General features: G+C 37.3%; 4 protein-coding genes across 4 annotated transcripts in view; 2 read left to right on the forward strand and 2 right to left on the reverse strand.

The window, feature by feature from the left end:
- Positions 1 to 199: 199 nt before the first annotated feature.
- LOC112166535 (style cell-cycle inhibitor 1-A) lies at positions 200 to 2,810 on the reverse strand. Its single transcript, XM_024303405.2, has 4 exons — positions 2,633 to 2,810; positions 2,163 to 2,267; positions 1,620 to 1,663; positions 200 to 672 (listed from the first exon to the last, which is right to left on the reverse strand). Exons 1-4 carry the CDS (start codon positions 2,700 to 2,702, stop codon positions 439 to 441), a joined length of 453 nt encoding a protein of 150 aa, XP_024159173.1. The 5' UTR covers positions 2,703 to 2,810; the 3' UTR covers positions 200 to 438.
- Positions 2,811 to 3,816: 1,006 nt separating this feature from the next.
- On the forward strand, positions 3,817 to 6,777 carry LOC112201380 (peroxidase 57). The gene is made up of 4 exons (XM_024342263.2): positions 3,817 to 4,279; positions 5,089 to 5,286; positions 5,795 to 5,960; positions 6,046 to 6,777. Exons 1-4 carry the CDS (start codon positions 3,923 to 3,925, stop codon positions 6,543 to 6,545), a joined length of 1,221 nt encoding a protein of 406 aa, XP_024198031.1. The 5' UTR covers positions 3,817 to 3,922; the 3' UTR covers positions 6,546 to 6,777.
- Positions 6,778 to 7,442: 665 nt separating this feature from the next.
- Positions 7,443 to 9,847, reverse strand: LOC112203376 (putative Peroxidase 48). Its single transcript, XM_024344352.2, has 4 exons — positions 9,395 to 9,847; positions 8,402 to 8,599; positions 8,126 to 8,291; positions 7,443 to 8,045 (listed from the first exon to the last, which is right to left on the reverse strand). Exons 1-4 carry the CDS (start codon positions 9,776 to 9,778, stop codon positions 7,609 to 7,611), a joined length of 1,185 nt encoding a protein of 394 aa, XP_024200120.1. The 5' UTR covers positions 9,779 to 9,847; the 3' UTR covers positions 7,443 to 7,608.
- A 2,471-nt stretch (positions 9,848 to 12,318) lies between these two features.
- The window catches only part of LOC112166512 (cytochrome P450 CYP749A22), a 3,479-nt gene continuing 516 nt past the window's right edge, over positions 12,319 to 15,281 (forward strand). Inside the window, exons 1-5 of the mRNA XM_024303379.2 lie at positions 12,319 to 12,883; positions 12,982 to 13,205; positions 14,297 to 14,529; positions 14,790 to 15,174; positions 15,274 to 15,281. The exon at positions 15,274 to 15,281 is cut by the window's right edge and continues 516 nt beyond it. Of these exons, the coding sequence (XP_024159147.1) occupies positions 12,607 to 12,883; positions 12,982 to 13,205; positions 14,297 to 14,529; positions 14,790 to 15,174; positions 15,274 to 15,281 (1,127 nt within the window). The 5' untranslated portion in view covers positions 12,319 to 12,606. The remainder of the gene's footprint in view (positions 12,884 to 12,981; positions 13,206 to 14,296; positions 14,530 to 14,789; positions 15,175 to 15,273) is intronic.

Raw genomic sequence — 15,281 nt, forward strand, 5'->3', positions numbered from 1 at the left:
ACTAATTAATTAGGGTGGATTAGAAATTGTAAAATCCCAGAAGATTAAGAACTCGACAGGAAGATTGACAAAATCCTATCTAGAGCTAGCTAGACATGTCATTGAAAGAGTTGAACATCCCTATGGTTTCATTTGGAATAGTAATAGCATTTTGTAACGATTTGAATATTAGAATCAAACTTGGCAAAACGCAATCCAATAGCATCAACCCTCCATTTAAGATAGATAACATGGTGTCTACTGCTGCATCTTGATATTACCTTTTACCAGTTACAACTTACAAAAGAAAGAATCATAAATGGATTTAAGCTACATGTTGTATTGTGAGAAAAAGTATATGAGCCATCCCTGGGTAGACATAAAACCTATTGATAAAAAAGAAAAACGAAACATGCTATGCAGAGCGCAAGGGCAGAGATCCACTACTAGTGTTGCTTTTCACCCTTTGATTTTCCAATTATGAGCAGACCGGGGTGCAGTTTCAATCCCCTCGTAGTATCTGGATTCAAGCTTTTTCTTGTTCCAAGCTTTCACAAAGTCTGAAAACAGTTGCCGTGCAGATTCTGCAGAAAGATCAGAGAAGAACACATCTTTCTCTTCTTTCAGCCATGTGGAGAACTCATTGTTCTTAGAGAAATAGTCATCACCGGACAGTTCTTGGATCTCAATGTTCTGAAAGAGAAAAGATAATTTCCTAAGTACCAGCTACCAGAAAATCAATGCCCAGGAAATTAACAGATTATGCAGCGTAACCAACTAGATGTGTACCATTAACTATCACGGACAAATATTTAAAACAGTACACTAGAGTCTATATTGAAACCAATATGTATATAACTTTCTAAGAGTTCACAAATTTTTACCAATTCATTAAACTAATGCTACATAAAGTTTATTTTCACAGGAGATAGCCTTGATGCAGTAAAACAAGGGAGCAAACATGTGTGCATTACTGCATTTATAGAGAGAGTTCATCTAAAAGCCTTCCAATAAGTTGAACTCTAAATTGCAATGAGAAATGTTTCCACATAAGTCTATCTATAATCTAGTTGACTGCATGAGACAAGATAACTTCTGCTTACTTGCAAGTTGCAAGAAAGAATAAACAAGAACAAACAGTGGTAGCAAGATTGGTAAAAAGTTTGTTTTCTAGGTTCTTTTACTGATAATCAGAAGTAGGCAACTATGGAAACTATGTGTTGCTAGTCTTCCTGTTCCCACATTTTTTACATATTGCCCTGACACAATATTCAATGCTCTGGAGATAATACAAATTACCAATGACCACAAGAACACATCTAAACAATCAAAATTAAAGTGTTGCAGACTTTAGAGAATCTGTGCAAATTTTAGATTAACATCACATCATTACCTCTTAAAGTTACCTACTTGTTCAATAACTGAGATCAGTTAAAGTATTCAAGAACTTATATTTGAGACTTTGTACTATTTTAACTTAAATATAATTACAGATCAGTCTTCTTTGTAAGATCATGAAGTTTGATATTCGTTGCCTTAAAATTTAAAAGGCACAGATATTATCCAATCATCAACAGTTCACAGATGGGAAAACAGAAAACATGAAAGCCTTAATAGTTATTAGAAATAAGATAGCTTACCAAGTGGCGATGTTTACTTCTATGCTTATCCTTTGTCTTCTTTTCTGAGGCACAACAGGATGTCAATATCAGAAACAGTTTCACAGACGAGAACGTCATCCTCAATAGGCTAAGAAATTAGTAATGCAAGTTTCTTGAAACCTAATCCATTAGAAGTACGTCATAAGGCAAAGAATGTCATCAAGTATAGTTAATCCCCTTTATTTTTGTTATGTCAAAACAACTCAAGCTAACAAAGCTTTTAAATACCCCAAACAAAAGATGCATCTGATAACACCACACCCATGCCATTACAGTATTACACCTACTGGTGTGAATTGAAGCCTAATTTCTGTCATTCCTGAACAAGCAATCCTGAATGCCGACAGAATGTCAAGTATCTTTCCCAACTAAGAGGTCGAAACAAATTAAACTTTGCTCTAGTTAGGCCATCTTAAAATAGTGAAGAAAATCAAAACAACATTCTCGAATACAATCTAAGCCCGAAAATTTATATGCTTTGAAAAGATGAAGTGCAAGCCTCAGACTTATAGGGGTACATACCTTTATCAGAATGCTTATGTGATCTTTTCTTGTCCTTCTTGTCACTCTTTCGGCTCTTTCTATCCTCATCTTCTACTGTTCTATGCCTCTTACCTTTCCCCTCATCTGTAATTCCACAATAACAACATAGAAAACAAATTGTAAGAAATACAAAGCACATTAGCCCAAGAAAACCCACTTCCATATCATAGTGAAATTGGAAACAAGCTACTTCAATATGTTCTCCAATTGGAATCCCACAAAGTAATTTTCTCAATTGCTGGAAATTAAAATTTCGAGGCTTTCTTAGTCGGAAAATCAGAGAAACCAAATCCGCTGCTAACCCTAGCCTGATAGAGCTATTTTGGGAATAACCAGAACAGCAAAAGCTATGAAATTGAGAGCTTTTTTTTTTATATGCTTTTCATTTTTTTTTTTTTTTTTGGCTTTGTTTTTTAAGAGTAAGCAAACTGGGAAAAGAGAAAGAGTACCTTGTGCAGGTGAAGAAGAGCTCCTTTTCCTACTCTTCTTCTTCTCCTCCGGTTTCCTGTCGCTTCCCATTTTTGGCTCAACAAATTTGTTGTTGGGTTATTTGCTCCGGGCAACAGGGTCTTCAATAACAGGAATAAGCCGGATGGGGGTTAACACTTTTATGAGGAACGGACGAGTCGGACCCAAACGGGTTGTTCATCCTTTTAAACGGTTGAACCGGTTAAGGGCTGGGGACTTAGAAATATAAAATAAAAAAATCATGAACCGAACCAAAGTTAATTAGGTTTGATTATTGTCGAATTCCGAAAACTTCCGACCACAGCTTAACTAATGTCGTTTTAGCTATTCTGAAAACTTCCGATCACACGTTAACTAATGTCGTTCCGATCACATGTTAACTAATGTCGTTTTAGCTATTTAGAGAATCAAATTATGAATCAAAAACTTGGAATTTGGGCCTACCAGATGTATGAATGACGAGTACTTCAGGAATACAACCAAAGGATCAGAGGATTTGAAGTAATGAAGTGGGAGTAGTTCGGGGAGATCATATGGTAAAATGGTTAGTATTATATGAGCTCGTTTTACTTCTTTATGATTTCCAAGAAAACATCTAGCCCAAGTATAATGTATTTGGGCTACTTCTTCAATTGTTCATCAATTTAGTGTCAACTATGTGTTAAAATTTTGGTATTGTTTACATATTTTTTGTTGTCCAAATTGATTTAGACACACTTGTACAAATTATTTTCTTGTCTATTTCATTATGTATGATCAATTCATTTTTACAAAAAAAAAAAAATTAAAGATTAATCTAAAGATCTCTAGACTTTTGCTTTAAAAAAAAAAATAACTTGTAAGAAATTGCGGTTTTCCAATCAAGAAAGTCAGAAAGACATGAAATTTTTGGGCCTTTTTATGATCAAAACTGTTAGTTTTTAAACCGATTTTCTAAAATCATCTTTACAAATAAAGATCGTTTTGTCATATTAACTTAAACTCACTTTGCTCTTATAGTTTGGGTTTAGTTAGTTGGGTTGCCCTAACCAAGTAGTACCCAGCCCAAAAGGTTAATCGGATCGACCCGACTCGGTTCTAGAAACTCGTGTAACAAACTCTTCGCCCAAGGCAAACAGAACGCTCGATCATTCTGTTTTTCATTTCCCGCTTCAACCCACCCACTCCCACCCTCTCTCTCTCTCTCTCTCTGGCTCTCCTTCACAAACCGAAACGACGCCGTTGCAGACCTCACCAGCTCGCCGGGGCCGTTGAACAAGAAGAAGACGAAGATGTTGTTCGAGACGAAAGCGTGGCTGGTCTTCTTCGTGGCAGTGATCATCTCTCTGCGAATCTCCTTCAACATTCCGAGAACCGGCGAATCCAACAGGAAGCCCTCTCTCTCTTCCTCCTACGAACCACTCGTCTCTTTCGTTTCTCTCGCTTCTGGCGACGGAGGCCTAGACGACTTCTTCTCCGAGACGACGACGACGGACTTGACGTCACAGACTCTCGAGTACGACTTCTACCGGAACACGTGTCCTGAGGCCGAGGGGCTCGTGAGGTCGAAGATGGCTTGGATTTACGGCCAGCACAGGAACGCCTCGGCTCAGTTGCTTCGTCTCTTTTTCCATGACTGCTTCATTGAGGTATATATAGACCTCGCTCAGATTCTGAAATGGCTTTAATTTCTGTATTTAAGCACTGAAATTAGGGATTTCTTGGTTCTTTGGCTTTAATATCAAGAAAATTGTGCTAGCTGTCATGGATGTACTGATTATGGCTATTAATTGGTTCCTGATTTGCAAGGGTTTCTTGATCTGGTAACTCTTAAGTTTCCTTTATGTTTAACATGAAGATTTGTGGTTTAAGGAATTTGGTATACCAGCATTCTTCCATTTTCCGATGAATTTGATTGGCTTAAATTTCTTCAGTTATTCTGCTTTTGGCTATTGAAATTAGGGACTTCTTGATCCTTAAATTCCATGGATGTTTGTAAACAGAAATATTGACCCTCTGTAGTCAATATGATGCTCTTTATGAACTGTTCTGGACCTATTTGGACTGCAGGCTTTTTCAATTGGATGGAAAGTTGTTTTCAGTTCAAGTTGTCTTCTTTATACTTGCTAGGAGAGTTCAGAGCTTTAACCAAATTCCCTGACCAGTACTATATTGTGCATATTTCTTAAGAAACTTGAATATATGTAGAGATTTACTTTATAATTATGACTTTAGTTGGTTCTGAATTTTATGGGTTCATAATCTCCAATTAGGTTCTTGTGGTTGTCTGGTAAGTGCTATGTTCTTTTTGTGTTTAACTGATGCTTAGTGTGTGTGTGTACACTATTTAGCTCTTCAAGATTTTTTTTGGGAATTGACCATGTCATGAATATTGTGGATTTTGTAATTTCCATCAGCTATACCTGTTGTTCCTAATGTTGTGAACTTCTTGAATCAGGGGTGTGATGCTTCCGTGCTCTTGGATGACAGCAATGGGAATGCAAACCATGCCATAGAGAAGCAGGCTATACCCAATAAGTCCTTGAAGGGCTTTGATAAAATTGATCAGATCAAGGAGATGCTTGAAAATGAATGTCCAGGGGTGGTATCTTGTGCCGACATACTTACTCTAGCCACCAGAGATGCCATTGTTCTGGTGTGTTTACTGCTACTCTAAATCTTGAGATGTTCCTTTCACTGCTTTGTTTTCTGCAGTGTTATCTTTACTTGATTTTTCCCTTGTATCTAAAATAGCTTTTTCAGGCAAAAATTTCCGGTCTCTCTCTTTCCTGCCTATTGTTATAAATACTAAATTAAAAGAGACCAATAAGAAACTGAACATATCACATATGTAGTTGCATTGATCTTTGTTTGGTTTCAATTATTGGAAAAATCAACAATAGAGTATTTAAGGTTTTCAGTTTCTCATCCTTTTCCCCTTAGTCCCCTAGTACTTAAGATGATGGATACATACCTCTTTCAATTTTACTGTATTGCTTCTCTTGACTCAATTATCACACATTTAGTATTATTGGAATACCACATGCAGTAGTATGTAAGGTTTTGAACTTTCTCTTCCTATCTTCCTTAGTTCCTTGGAAATTCCCCTTCACATCAGAAAAGCTGTGTCGTTTCTGATGTATTTGTAATATCTGAAATGGCAGGCTGGTGGCCCCTTCTATCCAATTTTGACTGGAAGAAGAGACAGTACCCGCTCATTCTTTAATGAGGCAATGATGGGGATTCCAAGGCCAGATGACAACATCAATCAGACATTGCATCAGTTCTCGCTGAGAGGTTTTGATGAGAGAGAAACAGTTGCTCTTCTAGGTAATCATTAATTCTGTATTTCTTACGCTCTTGTTATTTGGTTTTGGAAATGTATCAGTTCAATCTATGAGTTGTTTTTTTTCAGGAGGGCACAACATTGGAAAGATAGGATGTGAGTTCATTATGTCACGCATCAACAACTTCAAGGGCACAGGGCAGCCAGACCCAACTATTCCTCCTGAATTTCTCAGGGAGATGAAACTGAATTGCGAAGATGATAATAATGAGTCAACTAGTATTGCTGCTGCTGCATCTCCTTTGGTATCAAGGGGACTGAGTGAGAGGTTTACCACAGATGGGATGTCATACTATCAACAACTGTCTTCATCGGTATCATCAGGGGCTGGTTTTGACAGTCACTATTACCAGAGCTTGTTGAGGGGAAGAGGACTCCTCTTTGCTGATCAGCAATTAATGGCTAATAAAAGGACTGCTCGATTGGTCGCAGCATATGCTTCAGATGATGGATCAGCCTTTCAAATGGACTTTGCCCGGGCAATGATGAAGATGTCAGATCTTAATGTTCTCACTGGATCCCAAGGTCAAGTCCGTTTTGATTGTTCTCTCCCCACCCACAGTTCCTAACTGTCATACTCCCACGTTGTGTAAATCGAGGCTGTGCTGAAGATGACACATTTTTTAGGAGAACTTCTGTAAAATTCTACACCTTCTTGTTGTCTAGTACATCAGATAGTCTCAGAGTCTAAGATAAAAAAAAAAAAAATGGTATATGAGCAGACAGTAGTCTTTCATATGGGCATGCCCTTTTGTTCTTCTTCTTCTTGTTTACCCTTTTGGGTTTAGTGAATTGTTAGTACATGATATATAGCCCCTCTTTTGGTTTTTGTGAATTCTAAAATGCCTACAAGTTTAATCAAGCTTACTCATTCTTTCCAAATGAACATTATTAATTGTGCACCAGATCATTATATTGAATGCCTCAGGCAATGTTGATCAGACTGTCTCTATCAAGTTACCGAAACAAGAAGGTTACCTCCTCGATCAGTTGAGTGCACTGGTAGCTCATATTGTAGTGCATAGAGTTGCTTTTACAGTTATATGTATTTGTATACCGGGTACTTGCTGGAAATGTTGGTGTTCCTGATTTTCCTAGGTTTTCTAGGAATACGGCTGCTTTGCTTACTAACACCATACACAAATGATCAATAATCAAAATCTCTATCCTTATGTACTTGGTTGAGTTGGATCAAAACAAATCATAAGGAAAGAAAAAGTCAAAAAACATGCGTCTTGTGATGGGCTTACTCTTAATGGTAGCTGTTGATGATATAACTGATCTTATTCCTCACTAGATTCCATCTCGGTGTCGTACAAACTTCTTATTAACCTAATATTGATGCATCCGATTCAAAGAAACTTAAATATTCCCCTTCCCCAGAGTGTTGATTTTGGAAAGATGGAATAAACTTGTGACTTGTGAGAAAAGACTTCTCTCCCGGCAGCACAAAAGGGCTAAAGGAGTAGGTACAAACGGTTAAAATCATTGAATTAAAGGTTTATCAGAGACTAAAGAATTTCCTCTCATGTACAACAAGAGGGTGACGGGTTTAATGAATTCAGTAACTAAAAAATATGTCAGTTCCATCACACCCCCTTTATAGGTTTATACCTATACTGTTGGAATGTGTCAATAACTATTGACTGGGAGAGAACAGACCGATCGCACCTGACCTTGAGATCCAGTGAGGACACCAAGTGTTGACATCTTCGTCATTGCTTGGGCAAAGTCCATTCGAAATGCCGATCCATTATCTGAAGCAAATGCTGCGACCACTTGAGCTGTCATCCTATTAGCCATTAATTGCTGATCAGCAAAGAGGATCCCTCTTCCCCGCAACAAGTTCTGGTAATAGTGAGAATCAAAAACTGCCCCAGATGATATGGACAAAGACGATTGAGATGCATCAGTATTACTGGTCGCCCTGTTAGCATTGTCTTGGCATTTTAGTTTCATCGTATTGAGGAGATCAAGAGGTAAGGCTGGGTCTGGTTGCCCTGTCCCAGTGAAGTTGTTTACGCGTGACTGTATGAATTCACATCCTATCTTTCCAATGCTGTGCGCTCCTAATACAAAACAACTCCAAAGATTAAAATGACGTACTACAATCATAAGTTTGAATAAGGAATAGAAGGTTAGTGAGTACCAAGAAGAGCAACTGTTTCTCTCTCACTGAAACCTCTACTTGAGAACAGATGCAATATATGAGTGATATTGTCATCAGGTTTTGGAATCTCCTCCAATGCCACATCAAAGTAGGACTGGGTACTATCTCTTCTACCTGTCAAAACTGGATAGTATGGGCCACCAGCCTGCCATGTTTGATATTACTACCGCATCAGCATGAAGAGTACTGAGTTTCTGATGTAAAAGGGAAATCCTAAGGAACTACGAGAAGGAAGAGAAAAACTCATTGACACACCAGGATAATGCCATCTCTGGCGGCAAGAACAAGTATATCGGCACAAGATACCACCCCTGGACAAACATTTTCGAGCTCCTCCTTGATCTGATCAATTTTATCAAATCCCTTCAAGGACCTATTTGGTGTAGCCTGCTTCTCTATAGAACGGTTTTTATCCCCATTGCTGTCATCCAAGAGAACGGAAGCATCACACCCCTGATTCAAGAAGCCCCACAACATTAAGAATGACAGATAAATAGCTGGATAGAAATTACAATGTACAAACTTGTTCATAGCTTGGACCAATTCCCAAAAGAATAACAAGGTTCACATCTTGATAGTCACCAGTAAAAATCAGAAGAAGCTTAATACAATAGAAGGCTTCAGTCAAAGTAGCAAACTTCCAAATTCACCAAATCACTAAGGAATGGATAAAATTCAGAACCAATTTCAGAGAAATCATTGCCGCTAACACGATTTCTTTCGGTCTCCATGACTCCATATACCAAATTCATAAGAAATACATAGCATATATAGTACTGGTTTTGGAATTGGAAAGTCAATAAAACAGAACACATTCAAATTAATTAACAAAAATATATATTCAGTTCAACCATACAAAATATAAAACAGGTCACAATCAGCATCGGATTAAAATACAGAAAAAGGCTAAATCCAACATACACCCAGATGAAATTAAAACACAACACCCATTAGGAAAATCCAAACAATGAAGCTACATTTTAAGCATTTCAAGAGTCAAGAAATCCCGAAATTTCAAGAATCAATAAATCCCTAGATTTCAATGGTTAAGAGCAGAGCAACTAAAACCGATTTGAGCAAAATCCCAAACCACATTCAATGCCAAGCTGATCAGCCACAAATAATCAAGAAATCCGTCATTTCAAGAATCCATATATCCCTATATTTCGATACTTCAAAGCAAAAATTTATTAAACACATATCACAAAAAAACTCACACCAAAGTCATGAAGAATTTGAGCTCTATACCTCAATGAAGCAGTCATGGAAAAAGAGACGCAGCAACTGGGCCGAGACGTTCCTGTGCTGGCCGTAAATCCAAGCCATCTTCGACCTCACAATGGTCTCTGCCTGAGGGCACGAGTTCCGATAGAAATCGTACTCCAGATTCCGCGACCCCTCATCCGTCGTCGTTTCGGTGAAGAACTCTTCTTGGCCTCCTTCGCTAGAAGCCATAGAGACCAGAGTGACCAGTGGCTCTTCGGACGCCGACGACGACTTCGCCGGCGAAGAAGAAGAAGAGAGAAAAGGCTTCTCTCTCTCCGACTCAACTCTCGGTTTGCTCCGCGAAACCACCACCGAGAAAAACACTACCGTCGCGAACACCCAACGCGCCTTCACTGTGCCCAACATCTTCTTCTTCCTTTCGCTGGTGTCGAGCTCGCAAACGGCGTCGTTTCGAGGGTCACGTTGAAGCGGGAAATGAGAAACAGAAGGACGTAGAAGTTGGTTATAGACTTACAGTAGGTTCTAGACGCTTTAAGGAGAAACGACCCGGGTCGACCCGACCAAGCCCAATATTCTTTTTTGGGTTAGGTTGGGGTTTAATGATTCTTCACATGAAAAGCCCTTGCAATACATTGAAATTTTATTTATCCCTTATTTTTGTCTTGACACCCTTCTTCACACCCCGCACCTCACTCACCTCTACCTTCATAATAATCTAGCACCTCACACCTCCACGCCACTCACCCCTACCTTCATACTACCCACATATAGTATTCTTAGCCATCCCTCTATCACCTACTTTCATTTAGTAACTCTTAGCCACCTCTTTCATATAGTATTCTTAGCCACCTCCTCTATCACCTTCTTTCGGTTAAGATACTTGTTAATTCCAATGAAATGATATATTGTGTGCGAATTTATGTTCTACTTAAAATTGTTGTGATAATTGAAATTGCGAAGAATTATTGAAACAATCTCTCATTTCATGGGTCATAAAATAAGACTTTTGAGACATTATTGATATCGGTGGATCTCAATTGTCTTCACCTTATATTTTTTTTAAAGATTTCATATTCTTTTTTGAATCGCCACCTTTGTGGATTATTATTATTATTTATTTAATGATCCGTACAATATATGTTCATTTAATATTGTGTACCAATTTATGTTCTAGAATTTATATATATCCAAAATTGCTGTTATAATTGAAATTGCAAAGGATTTTTTTTTTTCAATGAAAAAACAAAAAACTAATACTGATTGTATCAAATTAACCACCTGGTATGGTAATGTTGGTCGAGCTGCCTAGTATGGAACCCTCATGTGAGAAATTTTTTTGTGCTACGGTCAAACCACGTCAGCATTAACACGTGGTTTGACGCTTTAATAAGATGTTGACATCTGTCCAACTATTACACATCATCAATTGACCACAAACTTAGACTTTGAACGTTGTTTTGCTGCTACGAATTAATGAAAAGAAAATCCCAAATTGATGTTTTATGATTCAACGAGTGAAACTCAATAGTATTGAGATCGCCGACAAGGACGCCGAGCATTTATAGGCGTTTGGATTTTATTCTGCTATATATGATTAAAGATCTTCAGTGCAAACTGTTTAATTATCTCAAATCAATAAGAAAACCCATATCAAATCCCTATTTTGGTTTCTGGATAGAATCTCAAGAAGAGGGGTTTAAATTGAAGATCTGGATTTTGGATTCAAATCCATTCCATTCGTATTGTCTTTGATACATCCACCTAAACTCCTTCCCTGTTACTTTGAATCCTTGTTTTCATTCAGACCATTTCAATTACAGTTTGTGGCTCTCCTTCTTGCTCTCTCACTTACTTGAGAACTTAAGTTCTCTTAAAGAACATGGGAAGAAGAAAAGAAAACTACAGATCTAAGATCTTCTCGACAAAAAATTTCAAGATAATTATAGCTTATTTTTCTTCTAGCCACTGATACTAATGGCAAAGTTTTGCTAACCTCTTATGCTACGGCAGAAACTTGTGGCTGACGATTAATGACTGATGTGTAATGATTGTACAGATGTCGAAATGTCGAAATTTAATTAAAGCGTCAAACCACGTGTAGTTGACACTTGGTTTGACTGTAGCACAGAAAAATTTCTCCCCTCATGTCTAAAGTTTGAGTCCCAACTCTCACTAGTATGTGGCCAAACAGGTTTGAGGGGCCTTTAGGTTCTTTTAATTTTCTTATATCATTAAACAACCTCAATTTGAGATTCAATTTACGAATCATTCATGAATTAATAGTTAATTGTTCCAGTTTGTGTTGAATTTTTTCTTTTATGATTGAAAAATTAAAACCCTACCACAAACGCTAAAGAAAGAAAACTTTTAAGTTTTTCAAAAGACAAAAGTTAAGTGAGGATACAAATTTTGTTTGTCCTCTTCTTTTTCAATCTTGATTGCTATTTTTTATTTTTTTTCATCGGACTCTGTTTTCCCAGGTATGCCTAAGAAGATGTCACTCTTGACTATTGTATTTCATTCCTTTTACTTTTCCCTGGTATGCCTTCGAAGATGCATGTCTCTCTTGACTGTTGTATTTCATTCTTTTTACTTTTCCCTGGTATGCCTTCGAAGATGCATGTCTCTCTTGACTATTGTAATCTAAGTTCGGTCTGTTACAACTTTCTTCTCTGAAGTTAAAAAAAAGCCTTCAAACCCACCTGGATTGAAAAAGTCTCTACCTAGTAAAAGAAACATCCAAATTTGATGACATTTTTGTGCGCAAAGGAGAGTGTATATATATAATAGTCCTCACTCACAGTGCACTACTACAATTTTATGCAACAGCGACCTTTTATACGGCCTGAATTAAACAGTCGGGGTGCCGGATATTGTGCCCCGATTGCTTATAAACGTGGCATGGATAATAAAAACTCTACTTATTTTTCACATTGCTCATTGAAAATTCCTATTATAATTGTAGCAGGGGACCCCTCTCTCCTCTCTCAATTCCTTTTATATTTGTAGCTACGTACCCTTGTCTCCTCTCATCTTTCTCTTCAGTCCTCCTTCACTGCCAAGATCTTCTCTTCTCCTCGGTACTCACCGAAACCATCATCCAATGAATCAATCCTTCAAATTGTAAGCCTCAGCGCCTTGTTTTAGTTCTCAGAGGATCTAAAAATTTCTTCTAATCCAAGACTGAGTTTTGTGTTTAAGAGCTAGAGCCAAACAGCTAAACCACTGAAAATATGAGTACCACTGGATTCCCAGTATTCATTGTTTCAAGCTTTGTGTTTCTGTTCCTTCTGATCTTCAAGATCTATCACACACAATGGCGGACTCCCACTTGCCTACAGAAACTGATGGGTCTGCAGGGAATCAAGGGCCCTTCTTACAGACTTGTCCATGGAAACGCAAAAGAAATCTTGAACTTGAAAAAGGAGGCCATGAGCAGACCCAAAGGTTTATCACATGACATATTTCCTATAGTTCAACCTCAGTATCACTCGTGGCTTAAGATATATGGTAACAAATAATAAACTCGATCGATATCATGAAATATCGCTTTCAGATAATTAGTATTTCCAATTAACATAAGTGTACGTTGTTGCGTTTTGTGACAGGAAAGATTTTTCTTCAGTGGTTAGGTACCGAAGCTCAGTTGGTGGTTATGGAACCTAAGTTGTGCAAAGAGATACTGAATAACAAAGACAGAGTTTATCTGCAAATGAAACAACAAGGGTTTGGGAAGAAGCTGATAGGAAACGGCCTCGGGACTTCTGAAGGAGAACAATGGCTAAAACTTCGAAAGTTGGCCAACCACGCCTTCCATGGAGAGAGCTTAAAAGTAAGCTTTAGTTATTCAACGCAATTATTGCAAATTAAGACCGCAGATATGGTTCTTTCAATTAACTCCTTAATTATAAGGAAAGAAGCTCCCACAATATGTGCACATGTCACTCAATTACTCACGGCTAATTCTTAGGTTCACCAAAAAGTGAACGTATTCATTCAGCATTTTCTCAAACAGCCTATCATATATTGACACGCGTACAATTTAAAAAACAAAACTTTAGCTTTTTTTTGTGTTAAACTGTTAACTTACACGGTTCATCCATGATTCTTAATCCGTTCTAATTGACACTTGCAAGTCCTACACTCGCCACCCCCAGCCTAGAAACAAACAAATTTGTGTCTCTCTAAGACCCAAAGTACTAGATAAAACATGTTGCTCTGGACCAAATTGGATGACCATCCCATTTCTAAACGCTTAGCTATAAGATGGAGATACCTTGTGGGCAATGGACTGAAGAAATTCAATGTTGTCGCTCAATTCTGATTTTGGTTTGAATGCCAAAAGGCCAATAAAGATGATGAATTCAACAACTGTTGAGGAAATGGTTTCTTCAACATTGCTTTTAAGAACAAAAACTAATTGGATATATGGCTACTCGGTCATTGTGGTTGGAAAATGAATGACATTATAGATGGGAGGGAATCAGGTTCACTGAGAGAATAGATAATTTTTTTTTATTTTTTGATAAAAATAGATGAGAATTGAGTAAACGGTGAGAGTTAACGAGAAGTCAGTTAATAGTTTTTTTCTTTTCTTTTTAATAATTGTAAATGTGTCAATATATAATATGCTGGCTGGAAAAAGAGGTGAATGAACAAGTTCACTCTAGAGGTGAACCTAAGAATTATCCATTATGCAATTGAGAAACTATTTTTTATTCTTATTTAACTTAGTAGAGATTTTTTCTTAGTTACTGCATAAGATGTCAAAATGGTAGCATAAGTTGTCAAGTGATAAAATTTTTACATGAAATACATGTATGAAAGATATGCATGACAGTCTTATTTAGAAAATAATGAGTTGAAGGAAATTTAATTTACTACAATGAGATTTTATTTTATTTTATTTTATTTTATTACCAGAATATGGTTCCAGATATGATAGCTAGTGCTGAGAACATGCTACAAAGGTTGCAAAATAGCGAGGGCAAAGAGATCGAGATGTATCAAGAATTTAAGTTGTTTACTTCAGAAGTGATTTCCAGGACAGCATTTGGTAGTAGCTATTTACAAGGGAAGAAAATTTTTGACATGTTGACGGAGATATCCTTGTTATTGTTCAAAAATTCTTATAAGATCAGGCTTCCTGGTATCCGGTAACTTACTTTAATTAATGTTCATTGCATTTGAAGGAATTATAACAAAGAACCTATCTTTCTTGTAGTTTCTGGTTCTATCTTTGATTGATACACACACACACACGACATGTGACTACTCTTATATGTGAGATATTTGATTTGGACATTACTAACTGTGTTGTTCCTATCTGTTACATAGTACAGAACAATTCAATTCTATATTGTAGGAGGATTGTGTATGTTCTTAATTCTCATGTTTATTGCATTCCATATTGCAGAAAGCTTTTCAAAACTAGTGATGAAATTCAAGCAGAGAAGCTTGAGAAGGAAATACGTGACACGATACTGGAGATTGTAAAGAAAAGAGAAAACAAAGCAGTGACTCAGCAAGATGAACACAACTTTGGGGGGGATTTTCTTGGATTACTTTTAAAGGCTCATCATGATGACTGTAATGACAGATATAGGGTCACGAAAGATGATATAATTGATCAATGCAAGGCATTGTACTTTGCTGGACAAGAAACCACTAATGGTTTGTTGGCTTGGACCGTCTTTCTTCTGGCACTCCATCAGGATTGGCAAGAGGAAGCAAGAAAAGAAGTCCTGCAATTATTTGGAAAACAGAATCCAAATTCTGACGGCATTTCCAGACTAAAAACTGTAAGAATGTCAATAACCGTTACACTGAAATTGTCATCAGTTAAGTACGAAATCCTGATTTCTGTTCTGTCTCATTTTGTTTCGATCTTCTTAATGCAGATGAATAT

This window comes from Rosa chinensis, chromosome 5 (genome assembly GCF_002994745.2).
Source record: "Rosa chinensis cultivar Old Blush chromosome 5, RchiOBHm-V2, whole genome shotgun sequence".
NCBI classification, from domain to species: Eukaryota; Viridiplantae; Streptophyta; class Magnoliopsida; order Rosales; family Rosaceae; genus Rosa; species Rosa chinensis.

What these genes read in the sequence shown, in the direction of transcription:
- LOC112203376 (XM_024344352.2), bottom strand. Translation starts at nt 9,778, where the DNA reads ATGTTGGGCACAGTGAAGGCGCGTTGGGTGTTCGCGACGGTAGTGTTT. An exon ending in CCAGAGATGGCATTATCCTG is followed by an intron (nt 8,292 to 8,401) that starts GTGTGTCAATGA and finishes CAAACATGGCAG; the next exon opens with GCTGGTGGCCCATACTATCC. An exon ending in AGAAACAGTTGCTCTTCTTG is followed by an intron (nt 8,046 to 8,125) that starts GTACTCACTAAC and finishes GTTTTGTATTAG; the next exon opens with GAGCGCACAGCATTGGAAAG.
- LOC112201380 (XM_024342263.2), top strand. Translation starts at nt 3,923, where the DNA reads ATGTTGTTCGAGACGAAAGCGTGGCTGGTCTTCTTCGTGGCAGTGATC. An exon ending in CCAGAGATGCCATTGTTCTG is followed by an intron (nt 5,287 to 5,794) that starts GTGTGTTTACTG and finishes CTGAAATGGCAG; the next exon opens with GCTGGTGGCCCCTTCTATCC. An exon ending in AGAAACAGTTGCTCTTCTAG is followed by an intron (nt 5,961 to 6,045) that starts GTAATCATTAAT and finishes GTTTTTTTTCAG; the next exon opens with GAGGGCACAACATTGGAAAG.
- LOC112166535 (XM_024303405.2), bottom strand. Translation starts at nt 2,702, where the DNA reads ATGGGAAGCGACAGGAAACCGGAGGAGAAGAAGAAGAGTAGGAAAAGG. An exon ending in CTCTTCTTCACCTGCACAAG is followed by an intron (nt 2,268 to 2,632) that starts GTACTCTTTCTC and finishes GTGGAATTACAG; the next exon opens with ATGAGGGGAAAGGTAAGAGG. An exon ending in GAAGTAAACATCGCCACTTG is followed by an intron (nt 673 to 1,619) that starts GTAAGCTATCTT and finishes TTTCTCTTTCAG; the next exon opens with AACATTGAGATCCAAGAACT.